At 46.1% G+C, this 15,022-nt stretch overlaps 1 protein-coding gene across 3 annotated transcripts in view; it reads right to left on the bottom strand.

The window, feature by feature from the left end:
* Window positions 1–14,025, bottom strand: part of ZFR (zinc finger RNA binding protein) — a 73,189-nt gene extending 59,164 nt beyond the window's left edge. For 2 of the 3 annotated variants that reach the window (XM_040977439.1, XM_040977440.1), the window contains exons 1-2: window positions 13,906–14,017; window positions 13,509–13,608 (exon numbers count right to left, since the gene is read on the bottom strand). In XM_040977439.1, the coding sequence (XP_040833373.1) occupies window positions 13,509–13,608; window positions 13,906–13,942 (137 nt within the window). In that variant the 5' untranslated portion in view covers window positions 13,943–14,017. Of the gene's footprint in view, window positions 1–13,508; window positions 13,609–13,905 lie in introns of all 3 variants that reach the window. The other variant, XM_040977438.1, reaches the window with a different exon arrangement.
* Between the last annotated feature and the right edge of the window lie 997 nt (window positions 14,026–15,022).

Raw genomic sequence — 15,022 nt, forward strand, 5'->3', positions numbered from 1 at the left:
TGAAATAAATCTTTAAAAGAAAAAAAATAAGACACATATGAAAATCCCAGTTACATCACTCTTAATGGTAATATAAGTGAAGTGTTTCTTTTAAGATCACTAATGTTTCAGGCAGAGAAATTAGGCAGGAGAAATAAAGAAAAACACGAAAGGCATCCTGAATGTAAAGGAAGATTAAAAATGATCCGCAACTGACATGACCTTAAAAGTAGAAAATCCAAGATTCTACACCCTGCCCGAAAAGAAATGTGTTAGCAGCAAGTCACATCAGTGCACTTCTTGTTTTTTTAAAATTTAGCTCCTACTGCTGACTCACTCTCCAACCACCTGCAACAGACAAGACTGAGTGGGGGCCAAAGCCAATACTCAGGAACTCAATCTGGGTCTCACATGTGGGTACCAGGGACTCAACCTATTTAAGCCATTATCTACAGCCACCATGGGTCTAACACTGGTAAGGAAGCTGGATTAGGAGCTGAAGCAGGAAATTTAAACCCAGGCACTCCAATATGATACACAGATATCTTAATCACCAGGCCAAATGTTTGACCTCACCGGTATATGTCTTTTTTAAAGATCTATTTATTTATTTGACAGTCACAGTTACACAGAGATGGGGGAAGGGGTGATGTAAGGGAGGGAAGAAAGAAGAAAAGAGATTTTTTCCATCTGCTGGTTGACTCTCCAAATGGCTACAATGGATGGAGCAAGTCTCAAGCTGAGAGCCTCTTCCAGAACTCGCACATGTGGCAGAAGCCCAAGCACTTGGGACACTCTCTGCTGCTTTTCCAGGCAACTTAGCAGAGAGCTGGACTGGAAGTGCAGCAGGCTGGTCTCAAACTGGTGCTCACATGGGATGTCAGCATCACAGACAGGGCTTTACTCTCATTGCTGCATTTCTATACACTATCAATGAAAACTACAAGAAGAAAATTGAGAACAACTCCATTAATAGCACCAAAGAGAGAAAGATATTCAGGAATTAAAAATAACCTAGCAGCCTGGCGCGATAGTGTAGCAGTTAAAGTCCTCGCTTTGAATGGGCCAGGATCCCATATGGGCGCTGGTTCTAATCCCAGCTGCTCTGCTTCCCATTAAGCTCCCTGCCTATGGCTTAGAAAGCAGTCCAGGACAGCCCAAAGCTTTGGGACCCTGCACCTGCATGGGAGACCTAGAGGAGGCTCAGGGATCCTGGCTTCAGATCTGCTCAGCTCCAACCATTGCAGCCGCTTGGGGAGTGAACCATTGAACGGAAGATCTTCCTCTCTGTCTCTCCTCCTCTCTGTATATCCGCCTTTTCAATAAAAATAAATAAATCCTAAAAAAAAAATAACCAAAGATATGAAAGGCTTATACATCAAAAACTACAAAATATCACTGAAAGATACAAAGACACACATTAGGAGATATTCCATATTCATGAGTTGTAAGGCCTACTGCTAAGATGTCAATACTACACAAGATAAATACTTTTTAAAAAAGTTTCTTCCAGATGCAAGACAGACTGGACCAGTCTGCTGAACATACCAGCATGAGCAGGCACTAAGGCTAAGGGCAGACTAGGTGGGGTTACTGCGGGTTGCTCTGATAAGGTTCCCGCTGGTGTGCATGAAGACTGAGTGTGTGGTGAGCAGTGTTAGGCTGGGCTGCAGCATCCACTGGTTTGCATGAGATGGGGGTGGGGACAGAACTAGCCAGGTGACTGTAACCCTCAGTGTGTGTAGGCTGATGCGGGTGAAAGACTGAGCCAGACCCTGTATTGTCTGGCACACACAGGAGTCAGGTCTGGGGTCACCTTTGGTGAGGTTTTCTGGGCAACCCCCACAGTGGATCACTAGACTCAAAACCCCAACCATGATGAAAATCACATGATCTGTGGCCTCACTGTGGAGTACATGTGTCAGAACTGGGTCTCTTCGGTTGCTGAGGTCTGTGCAGTGGCATTTCCAGATGCTCATGGGAGACACGACAACCAGTCCACTGAGGTCTGTAGAGGACATCTTTTACCACAGAGGTAAAACAAATTGGAGAGCTCTGCCGGCTAACCTTTGACAGTGCGCATCTGGGCGAATGGATCTAAGGTGGACTGTGTCAGCAATGGGCCATGGAACGATTTCCTCAATCTGGGAGCATGGAATGATTTCTTCAATCTGGGCTGTTGTACCCACCTAGGGAGTGAACCAGCAGATAGGAGATCGCTCTATATGTGTTTAATCCCTGTAACTCTGCCTTTCAAATAAACCAACCATGCAAAAAGGAAGCAGAAAAATCTTTCCTACAATTCTTACAGAATATTAAGGGATCTCACGTAACCAAAATGGCCTTTAAAAAGTAACAGAACTAGACGCCTCAAACTTCCCAAGCTCAAATTACAGCAAGCAAAGCAGTGTGGTGCTGGCAATTACAAACCAATGAAACATGAAAAAGGAGCCAGAAATAAAATCCTTGAATATACAAGCAGGTTATTTCTCAAAAGCGCACCATGACAACTGAATGCTTTAGGGAGTTTTCTCAACAAATGGTGTTGGAAAAAGATCGGATGGCCATACACATAAAAATCAACTTAAACTGGATCAAAGAGCATAGTCAGAACATAATTAAGTACTGAAACAAAGAGCAAACACAAGCATCATAAGGGATTTATAGCCACAATGTATAAAGAATTCCTACAACTCAACAACAAACAACCCAATTAAAAGTTAGACAAAAGGGTCAAATGTTATGGCACAGCAACTGTGACAACAGCATCCATATATGTGCTAATTCATGTTCCAGATTCCCTATTTCCGATTTCACTTCCTGCTAATTGTGTGGTAAAGCAACCCAAGTGACCAAAGTGGTAGGTCCCCTGCCATCCACATGGCAATACGTGAAGCTCTTGGCTCCAGGCTCCGGAATGGCTGAGTTCTGGCTGTTGAGGCCATCTGGGGAGTTAACCACCAGATGAAGAGCCATCAACTGATGTCTCTCTCATACCCTTTCAAAACAAAATTTTTTTAAAAAATTGAGCAAAAGACTTGAAGCAAAAGACTTGAACAGGTATTTCTCCAAAGATGATATATAAACAGCTAAAGAGATGTATGCATACAAAAAACTCTTAATTAATCAGAGAAACAAATCAAACCTACAATGAGTGGCCAGCATTGTGGCTTAGTAGGTTAAGCCACCCACGGCTCCATTTCTGATCTAGTTCTCTGATAATGTGCCTGGGAGAGTAACCCTTGTTCTTGGAGGCCCCAGATGATGCTCCTGGCTTCAGTCTGGTCCAGCCCCAGCCATTGTGACATTTGGGAAATGAATCAGCAGTGGAAAGATCTGTCTCCTCTTTAACTCTGCCTTTCAAATGATCTTAATAAAAGATAATGAGATATCAATGCATATTCATCAGAATGGCTACTGTATTTAAAAAATAAGTGATCAGGGTCCAGCGTGGTGGCCTAGCAGCTAAAGTCCTCACCTTGAACACGCCAGGATCCCACATGGGCGCCAGTTCTAATTCCAGCAGCCCCACTTCCCATCTAGCTTCCTGCCTGTGGCCTAGGAATGCAGTTGAGGATTACCCAAAGAATTGGAACCCCTCACCCCTGTGGGAGACCTAAAAGAGGCTCCTGGCTTCAGATCAGCGCAGCACCAGTCAGTGCAGTCTCTTGGGGACTGGATCATCGGACAGAGGATCTTGCTCTCTGTCTCTCCTCCTCTCTGTATATCTGCCTTTCCAATAAAAATAAATAAAATCTTAAAAAAAAAAGTGATTATTCACTCCAACAGCACATATGCTAAAAATGGCATGTTTCCTGCACAAGGATAATAACATAATTCAGGCAGAGTTTTGAATTTTTAACATAGTCGGCAGCCTCAGTAAAGTTAGAAGGGATATTGTGTTTTAAATAAACTTGGTAGCCAAGTCCAGCATGAAAGCCTAGTGGCTAAATCCTCACCTTGCATCTACAGAGATCCCATATGGAAACTGGTTCATGTCCCGGCTGCCCCACTTCTCATCTAGCTCCCTGCCTGTGGCCTGGGAAAGCAATAGAGCATGGCCCAAAGCCTTGGGATCCTGCACCTGTGTGGGAGACTTACCAATAAAAACAAACAAATCTTTTTTAAAAAATCAATCAGTATCAAACATACTAAGATTTCTTCACTAAAAGACAAGAATATTTACTGTTTAGGTAAAAATACAGGATTAGAAGCCAGCATTGTAGCTCAGTGGGTTAAACTATGACCCAAGATGCTTGCATTTCATATCTGAGCGTTATTTTGAATTCTGACTACTCCACACCTGAGCCACTCCCCAGCCTACAAAGCAGCATTGGCTGGCAAAGTACTCTGGTCCCTGTCATCCAACTCAGGAGACCTGGATGGAGTTCATGGCCCTTGGCTTCAGGCATGGCCCAGCCTCGGACACTGCAATCATCTGAGTAGCGAACTGACAGATGAAGTGATCTCTCAATCTTCTCCTCTGTCTTTCAAATAAATAAGTAAACAAATAAATACATACTAAAGGAAAATTTTGAAAAGAACTAAAAATTACCTTCCACCAATTCATCTTCTTTTTTTAAAAAGATTTATTTTTATTACAAAGTCATATATACAGGAGGAGGAGAGACAGAGGAAGTGGAGCCGCTGGGATTAGAACCGGAGACCATATGGGATCCTGGCACATTCAAGGCCTTAGCCACTAGGCCACGCCATCGGGCCTCAGTTCATCTTCTATTATCAAGTTTTCCTAAAAATTTACTTGCATATTCAAAAGTGTATTTTATATGAGATTATGGATCTCTAAAAGTCCCGACTCAGGAACCCGGGAGACAGAAGAGGGTAGCCAGTGTTTGGACCACTGCACCCCCCGTGGGAGACCAGATGAAAACGCCCAGCTTCAGCTTGTTGCAGCCATTTGGGGACCAAACCAGCAGATCAAGAACCTTTCTCTCTCCCTCTGTAATTCTTTCAAATAAATCCTCAAAAAATATACCAAAGGGGACTGTTGGTGACTGTTCCAGATACTTTATACATAATACTGAAAGGGGGTACTGAGTGCTGGCTCAGGTTTTTGCTACTCCATTTCCAATCCAGCTTCATGTTAATGCACCCTGGGTAATGGTGCCAAGTGTTTGGTCGCTTTCCACCTAAGTGGGAAATCCAGATGGCATTCTGAGCTCCTAGCTCTGGCCTAGGATATATGGACTGGCTGCTACAGACATCTGGAGAATGAACTACTGGGTAAAAGCTCTCTCAAGGAAATGAAAACTATATATATTGAGAAAAAAACAAGTAACACCGAGCCCTCAAAACAAAACAAGAATGTAGGACCCCAGAGATGCTGACATTCTTTTTTCAAAATCTGAGTGCAGGTAATGCAGATGTTCTCAGTCTATGACATTTCATCAAATATCCTCTTTACACAAATCACAGTTCAATAAAAATGTTTAAAATCAATCCCACGAAAAGATATTATCATCAATTCATAGGTGGGGAAATGAGACAGTACCAGAAGCATCTGCCCAAAGTCACACCGCAAGCAGAAAGCAGCAGATTCATTCAGCTCAGGAGGCTGACTTTAGAGCCTACTCAGTCTCGAACACCACTACACAATTTACATTCCTGTCTTGGCTCAACACATATTCTTTGTCTAAAATCACCTCTAAAAATTTTTTGTGTGTTTTTAAGATTTCTTTAATTTTACTGGAAAGGCAGATTTACTGGAAAGATCTTCCGTCCACTAATTCACTGCCCAAGTGGCTGCAACAGCCAGAGCTAAGCCAATTCAAAGCCAGAACCAGTAGCCTCTTCCAGGTCTCAAGTGGGTGCAGGGTCCCAAGGTTTTGGGTTGTCCTCCCCTGCCCTCCCAGGCCACAAACACGGAGCTGGACAGGAAGTAGAGCAGCAGGGACACAAACTAGCGCCTATATGGGATCCCAGCGTGTGCAAGATAAGGATTTTGCCACTGAGCCATTGCACCAGGTCCATGAACCCTTTTTTAAAAAAATCATTTTCACATTATTTGTAAAGCAGAGAAAAGAGAACTTTCATCTACTGATGAAATATCCACAACCACCAAGGCTGGAACAGGCCAAAAACAGGACCATAGAATTCTGGGTCTCCCACATATGTAGTAGATACCCACATTATTATCTGTTGCCTCCCAGGGCTCATGATAGGGAAAAGCTGGTTCAGAAAAGGAGCCGGGATATGGAATGAAGGCATCCCAAGCAGCACCTTAAGCCCTGTATCAAACACCTTGTCCATAAAATGACTTCCCTCTGGGTTTTTTGAATGAAGAATCTTACATCTACTTCAAACTCCAAGTAAGATTCCTTCAATTTTCTCCATTTTGGCATTTTATCAAGATTTGGTTATATGATCACTCTCATGGCATAGCTATCTGGAGGTTTATATGCCACGATCATGTTCTAGAAGTGTACACTCCTTGAGAACACAGACTATGCACACTGGAGATGCTCATCAAATGGTAGGTAAGTGCATTGGAGCTAGAGTCGGGGCACAGTGAGTTAAGCCACTGCCTGGTACACAAACATCCCTCTCTAGAATGCTGGTTTGAGTCTCAGACGCTCCCCCTCTAATCCAGGTCCTTGTTAATGTGACAGGGAAGAGACAGCAACGAGGATGCTTCCTGCCAGCCATCTGCGTGAGATCTGGACGGAGTCCCAGGTTCCCGACTATGGCCTGACCCAGTCCTGACCTTTGTGGTCACTGGGAGAGTAAACCAGCAAATGGTACAACTCTTGCTCTCAGTCTCCCCTTTCTGTCACTCTGCCTTCCAACTAGACAAACTTAAAAAAAAAAGTGCATTATTGCCTAAAAATTATTTAAATAGACAAAAGTACATAAGAACACCAATATTCAGGCCAAAAGCCCAGTGTTTCTTTCATCTGATCTTTCTACGCATTAATAACTGCACTGAATATGCCTTTTATGAAACAATAAGAGATGGTATACTCAGAACAATGGCTCTCATCTTGTATCCTGATAAAGTGGTGACAAAGACAATTTATGGACAAGTATAGTGGGTATACTCACTTTCAATCAGTAGATTGAAGATACATCTAAGTAATTCTTACATACGTTGTGGATCACTACATTTATAAGCCAAAGGGCTGCCCTCTGATCAATCTAGTGGCATGTCTTCAAATAATAACGCTGCTAATTGGCCTTTAACATAATAACAAAATGAGTCTGGCACGGTAGCCTAGTGGCTAAAGTTGCCTTGCATGTGCTGGGATTACATATGAGCTCAGGTTCTAATCCCTGCAGGTCTGTTTCCCATCCAGCTCCCTGCTTGTGGCCTGGGAGCGCAGTATAGGACGGCCCAGGGCCTTGGGACCCTACACCACATAGGAGACCCGGAAGAAGCTTCGGACTCCTGACTTCAGATCAGTGCAGCTCTGGCCATTGTGGATGCTTGGGAAATGAATCAATGGAGGGAAGATCTTTCTTTTTGTCTCTCCTCCTCTCTGTATATCTGACTTTCCAATAAAAATAAATAAGTCTTAAAAAAATTTTTTTTTTACTTAAATAGTTATATATTTGGGACCAGACCTGTGGCACAGAAGGCTAAACCTTGGTTTGTGGTGCAAGCATCTCATATGGGAACCAGTTTTTGTCCCAGCTGTTCCACTTCTGATCTGGCCCCTGCTTATGGCCTGGAAAGCAGCAAGAGGATGGCTCAAGTCTTTGGGCCCCTACACCCACATGGAAGACCCAGAAGAAGCTCTTAGAAGCAGGTTGAATGACTTGGCTAAGTGACTGAGGGATATAGCTGGAATTCAAACTCCAAATTCGTGTCCTTTTCATTACAGCACACTATAAGGCAGTTTACAAAAGCATATTCAAACATACGCCTTAAGCATTCTATTCAGGAATATTTTACTAACAGTTAATCAATTTATTAAGGTTTAATTTTATATTAAAGGCAGAAACTGAAAAAGCAAGAGCAAATCTCCTACCCAATAGTTTACTGTCCGAATGTCCACAATGGGTCATGCTGGGTGAGGCTGAGCCAGAAGCTGGAAATCCAATGTGGGATTTCCCACTGGAGGCAGAGGCACCCACACTGAAGTGCCCACCTGCTTCCCCCTGCCCGTGTGCCTCAGGAGGAAGTTGGAATCTGGGGGCCCCTGGCCCTCAAACCCAGTATGTAGCTCCATGCTGCACACTATCCCCAAATCTATTCATAACATACACAGGCAACATAGCCAATCAACAGCATCAACCTTTTCAGAAAAGATACGCTCCTGCTTCAACTTCATTTAGACAAAATGCATCCTTAGGCATCCGATTCAGCAATCAACACAATCAACAGTTGGAAGCTTTTTCTTTTTTTGGAAGAACCAGTAAATTTCCACAACTAGGATTGGTTTCAAAAACCTGTTCACCTGGTTTTTCCACCTTCTCAGAGATTAATCCTTCTCTACCTTACTAACATTACTTTTATCATTTCCTTAGACATAATATTCTTAATATTACATGAAAATAAAAAGTGAAGCGGCGAGCACAACTCAGCAGCCTGTCACTCTCAGCAAGCTGGCAGGCGACAGCCTTGGCAATGAGACACTCACCCTTTACAACAGTCCTGAAGACATCTCAAAATGATTACAGGAGATGCCTTCTTCTTTTATCTACCAGATTTAAATGTCTAGCCAAAAACCCACTTAAACATGTATCATTTAACATTTACTAAGATGGTAAGAATACAGTGGTAAATTATTACTGTATACGTTAAGTTTTCAAGTCATTAAATAGTCAACTTGATTGAAGGTAGAGTAAATTTGATATGGCACATTTAGAAAAAGAAAGCTAGTTAAAGCACAAGTTAGATTTATAACATTCTAACTGAATAGGAAGAACATAATTGCTAAGTCCAGCATTTTTCTAAAGTAAGGGGAAAATGGCCAGTTCTGAAGGTTTCCCGGGGGGTTGCTTCAGCACCCCCACTAGTGCATCAGGGAAAGCAGCGGAGCATGCTGCCAGCGCTTGGGCATCTGCAACCCATGTGGGAGACCAGGAAGAGGTGCCTAGCTCCTCACTCGAGACCAGCCCAGCTCCAATGATCTGGGGACTGAACCAGGACATGCAGGACCTCTGTCTAACTGGCTTTCAAACCTTCCAAATAAAGATAAATTAAGTCATTTACAAGGAAATAAAAAAGAAATTCTTATGCCTTAGTTCCTATTAACTGTGGAATATAATGGCATTATTATTCAATGTTTTTATTAAATATTAAACACATGCTACAAGTCCCCTTCAAAACCTGAAGGACTCTTACAAGAACTTTTCTATCACTCTCAATAAAGTGAAGAAAAAAGACTTCCAGGCCTATGAAACCACTAGAAAGGTTTTTCTATACTGATAATTATCTTACATTTTTTGCTAAAGATTATTAAAATGCTTCTTTTCCCAAGCTTTATTATAAAACAAAATTATTTTAATATGTTTTTAAAATACTAAAAGTTCTTTTCTTTAAACAGGTGTTGGGCACTTGCATCCCACCCTGGAGGGCCAGCCTGAGCCAGTGCGCATGTTCCAATCCAGCTTCCTGCAAGTGTGCCCAGAGGAGCAGCAACGGGGCATGGCTCTGCCAGGCATGTGGGAGACCCGGATGGAGTTCTGTGTCCTGGCTTTTACCTGGCCCAGTGCTGAATGCTGCAGCAGTTGGAAAGTAAAACAGCAGACAGAAAATCTCTGCCTCTCCCTCCCTGTCAGTCTGCTTTTCAAGTAAAACTGATTTTAAAGATACTTTGTTTCTCTCCGTAAATCTGCCTTTCCAATAAAAACCTCTAAATTTTTTTAAAAAGATAAAAAACGAAATGCTTACCACAAATGTTTAATATGCATTGTCAAAACTTAATTAATTTAAATCAGTAGACCGACAAAGATTTCTTCTAACATCCTAAAGAACCTGATCTTTACTTCAGTGTGCCAGCATGAATCTCAAATAGTAAAAGTTTAGATCTAAAACTTAAAATCAAATGCCTTGCAATTTTAAGCAAGCAAACTAAAACCAAGAATTAATTTAATTTGTAGGAAGTTTACTATCAATATTCAGTAACAAGTGGAACAACTCAAATCTTCCACGTTTAAAAAGTGTCAGACAGGGACTCAGCACAGTGGCCTAGTGGTTGAAGTCCTCGCCTTGCACACCCCGGGATCCCATATGGATGCTGGTTCCGATCCTGGCAGCCCCGCTTCCCATCCAGCTCCCTGCCTGTGGCCTGGGAAAGCAGTCCAAGATGGCCCAAAGTTTTGGGACCTTGCACCCACGTGAGAAACCTGGAAGAAGCTCTAGGCTCCTGGTTTTGGACTGGCTCAGCTCCTGCCACTGCGGCCACTTGGGGAGTAAATCAGCGGACAAAACGTCTTCCTCTCTGTCCTCCTCTCTACATATCAGACTTTGCAATAAAACAAAACAAAACATAACAAAACAAAACAAAAAGTCAGACAATCCCAAGTTTGAGATCTTTTAAAACGAAAAAAGTGAATTCTGGTTTCAATTACAACTATTTCCAGCCAGGAAGAAAAAGTAACATTATTAATGTATTTTCTGTATATGTTTTTATTATTTAGTTTATCCAATTTTGCTAAGCAAAAATATTAAAAATACTGAGCCTACCTTTTTTTTGCCATCAAATACAATTGTCATGTATTATGTTTATACACACAGAGACCCATAGTAATTATTTGTGGTGATAGGCCCCAAAATTAGCAATGCTGAAGACTAGTCTTGGGACAAGGGCTGTTGGCACAGTGGATGGACAGCTACAGCTCATGACACCAATGTCCTATTCTGCAGTGCCAGTTCAAGTCCCAGGGGGTCATTTCCCACCCAGTTCCCTGCTAATGCACCTGGCAAGGCAACAGATGTTTGAAGTGCTTGCATCTATGCCACCTGTATGGGAAAACCAGAATGGGAAAGTTCCTGGCTCTTGGCTTCAGCCTGGCAGCCCTGGTTGTTGCAGCCATTTTGAGTGTACAATGGAAGATCTCTGTCTCCCTTTAATGCACTTTCAAATAAGTAAATAAATCTTTAATTAAAAAATAAAAGGTGGGCCTGGCGGCGTGGCCTAGCAGCTAAAGTCCTGGCCTTAAACGCGCCAGGATCCCATATGGGTGCCGGTTCTAATCCCAGCAGCTCCACCTCCCATCCAGCTCCCTGCTTGTGGCCTAGGAAAGCAGTGGAGGACGGCCCAAAGCCTTGGGACCCTGCACCCATGTGGGAGATCTGGAAGAGGCTCCTGGCTTCAGATCGGCATAGCATCGGTCGGCCGTTGCGCTCACTTGGGGAGTGAATCATCGGAGGGAAGATCTTCCTCTCCGTCTCTCCTCCTCTCTGTATATTTGACTTTCCAATAAATAAATAAATCTTTAAATAAATAAATAAAAGGTTAGACCTTTCCTACTAAACATAACAATCGACTAATTTGAATTGTTAAAACTTACTGAAACTGAGATTAAAGGCCCAACAAATTAAGTTTCCTATGTTGCCACAGGAAAAATGAATGCAAACATTTTATCCAAAAAAAAATCTTTAAACAGGAATTTGCCCTCCATATTTCTATATTTCTATCTGTAAAGTTTGTATTTACCGAAAAAAAAAAATAAAAGCACATATTATCACCAAGATGGGCAGGTAGTGCCTCTCCTGCAGGCCAATCCTCCTCCGGTGAGCCGGAATCCCACACAGGCGCTGCTCGGCTGCTGCACTGCCCATCCAGCGCCCTGATAATGCATTTGGGACAGGAGTGGAGGCTGGCCTAAGTGCTTGAGCCCTGCACCCCGAGGGAGCCTGCCTGCCTGTCAGTGCATGGAAGAGCTCCGTCTTTTCCCCCGTCTCTGTAACTATGCCTTTCAGACACATAAATAAATCTCACTAACACAAGCAGCAAATGTAATGGCTACACAGAGCCTCGCCAGAACACGCAGCACTTGCTAGCAGCACTGATGCTGATTAACTGCCTTGTTTCCCAGCAAATTTTCCCTTGCTCTGCAAAAATTATTAACACTAAACGTCTTATCAGTAGCTAAAACTTCATTGCTTCATTATCACAAGTTGTAACCAAAAGATGTTTTAAGTTTGAAAAGCCCTAAAACTCTGCTCTAGCGGTTCATGATGTCAGTTCTTTTGTAAGACACAGGCCTCATGATGAGATGCGAAACACCACATGAAATCACAACATCTGACAATCAGCAACACATTGATTTCATCAACATAATGCACTCTTACACATTCCACCAACTTCTTAAAAACGTTAGTTTTGATCATACATTCCAGCAATTCTTCAAAAAATAAGTGGGGCCTCAGACAGTGTGTCTTATCTGAATTCACAGTGCCATGTTTAGTGTTACACAGAATAATGCACCTCGTAGAACAAATGGCACCTTAGGAACACTCTCAGAACTGCAAGTTTTAGCTAGTCCAGTGTCTCATTTTACAGATGAGGAAAACAAACATCCGAAGACACGAGTTCTCCAACATCATAAAACCCACAGTAAGACTCAGCCCCAGTCATGCCATTCCCCAAACTGCTTGTCCCACTACACACCTGGCGTCTCAAGAAAAGGAAAGGGAAACACAACAAAACACCAACAAACTACCTGACTTTAACCAACTGCAAAACGTGCAAAAACACTAGGTGGCTAATATTACATACGTAAAAAGCTCACTTCCCAGGAGCTCCGTGTGCATACCGCCTGATCAAGACACAGTCTCAAAATGATCCATCAGGAGCATCAAGAGCACATTCCACTTTGGTGCGCTTTCGGGATGGTTAAGCCGAGCAAAGGGACCCCGGACACTTCCACAAAACAGGAGCTGCCAGTTTAGGGTGGGCATATCAGCCGAGGCATCTCCCTAGTACCTTCTTTCCTCTGAAGAGACCCCCCCCCGCCCCCAGGAGAAGTCAGCTGCAAGCCCACCTACAACCCAAACTCCCAACAGCACCAGAAACTTTGCACCTCTTTGGCTAACAGGTGGTCGGGACAGGGAGCTGGGGGGCCCGGGTGACAGCCGCAGTGGCCATGCAGGGCTGGAGCACCAGGGCCCGTGGACCTGCCACGACGCCGCGCTCCTCCGGGGCAGCCTCCTCCCCACCCCCGGCTCCTCCGGCTCCATCCCCGGGGCGGGAGGACGGCAGAGGCAGGGACCCAGGGACGGGGAGAGGTCCTCGCCGGGTGCCAGAGGGGGACGGCTCGGCCCGGCTCCGAGGCCGCGGGAGGCCATTTTAGCTCCGGGCCCGCGGAGGCCCCAGCGGCCCTCCACGCTCCCGGATCGCCGCCGTGTCCCCCCGTCCCCGCCCGCCGCCGTGGGCTCGGCTCGGCCGGGCGGGGCGGGGCGGGCGAGGCCGCGGGGCTGGGCCTGTCCAGCGCCGGTCGGAGCTCGGGGACTCGGGGTTCGGGGGGTCGGCCGCGGGGGCGTCGCGTCGGCTCGGCTGGACCCCGGCCGCGGGGGGCGATCAGGGGGCCCAGAAGGGAGCGGGCGGGAGAGCCGTTACCTATACTGGGCCGCAGCCGCCGCCGCCGCCGCCCCGCTGTGGGTGAATCCAAAGTAGTTGCCGGTCGCCATTTTGGCATCTTCCCCCAGCCGGCTGGGCACTGCGGCGGGCACGGAGAGTCGGGTCCCATGGCGGGAAGAGAGGCGCGGAGGGGGCCGGGACGCCGAGGGAGGGAGGGCAGAGAGAGAGAGAGGCGCCGTGAGAAGCTGCCCCGGCCGGCCCGGGCCGCGGCCGCGCCGCCTCCCCGCGCCCGCCTCGCACTCCTCACTCACTCGCACGCCCCGGTGGCGGCCGCCGCCTCCTCCCCGGAGCCAGCCCCAACCCCCGCACCTCCCCGCCGCCCCGGGCCAGGGAAAAGAGGGCCAGGCTGAGGCCTCACGGGCCACATCGGACTCACCATAGGTGAAAGAAACTACAGGGCATATGGGAATCATGGGCTCGGGCTGCTGCTGCTGAACTCTGAACTCTCACCCGCTTGCCTCCCTCCTCTGCCCCGCTCCTCCTCAGCGGAGAACAGACCGCCGCCTCCGGCCACACTGCGCAGGCGCGCGCGCGCTGGGCTCCCTGGGAGCTGTAGTCCCAGCCGCCTCGCTGGTCCCCCGCGGGCGTGTCGGGGAGAACCCTGGAGGAGCAGGGGGAGCGGGCGCAGAGTGTCTGATGAGTGGCAAGGGTTAGAGGGCCGAGGGCCAAGGCTCCCCGGACTCTATAGTGGCGGCGTTCTGGACCGGATAGACAGTGATGCGGAGGAGGGAGCGCCTGGGCCGTCGCGGGGGCGTTGGGGAGCGTGACCAAAGAGCGTGACGTCTGTCAGCCTTTTTCCCCTGGGACTTTGCATTCCTTTCCTTTGATTTTGCCTTCCTGTCTGTCTCGCCCCGTTCACTTTTCAGAATCTGAACTGGAATAATCAGCATTCTGCCTCATTTCCCACGTTCTTGCTGCTTATCCCTGGCCTCTGAAATGGGGAGGGAAGGGGGGAAGGACAGCCAGTGGACCGAAGGTGCCACCCACCCACGACCTACACCTGGTGTGTCCTGGAGCCACAGCAGTGACCCAAAGTCAGGTTCCCGTTCACATGGAATTTGCATTTCGGGAGGGACATGTGACTGGCCACAGCCCAAATCTCAGAAAGTGCCGGCAATAGTGGGGACTGGTCCAGGCCAAAGCCAGGAGCTGAGAATTCAATCCAAGTCTCCAACATGGGTGGCAGGTGGTGAGGGTGGCCCAGGTGACATGGTGGAATCTCTTTAAAGGAGCAGGTATAGGCTCTGCAGACAAATCACCTACCTGGGAGAAACAGCTTGAAAACTCATCCTAAAATGGTGTGGCTGTTTTTTTTTTTTTTTTTTTTTTTACCTGGCAGGTTGTTCAAAGCCACGAATGTTCAGGAGCTGTCAGAAGGTCGTTCTGACCGCAGCTGAGTGAGACAGCAACCCTGTCAGGCACCTGCTTGGTACAGTCTTTCTTTGGCAAAGCAAGAGTATTTTCCTATGCGTTTTTTCCTTCCCTCTGATTTC

This window comes from Ochotona curzoniae, unplaced genomic scaffold (assembly GCF_017591425.1).
Source record: "Ochotona curzoniae isolate NIBS_2020 unplaced genomic scaffold, NIBS_Ocur_1.0 contig_2754, whole genome shotgun sequence".
NCBI lineage: Eukaryota > Metazoa > Chordata > Mammalia > Lagomorpha > Ochotonidae > Ochotona > Ochotona curzoniae.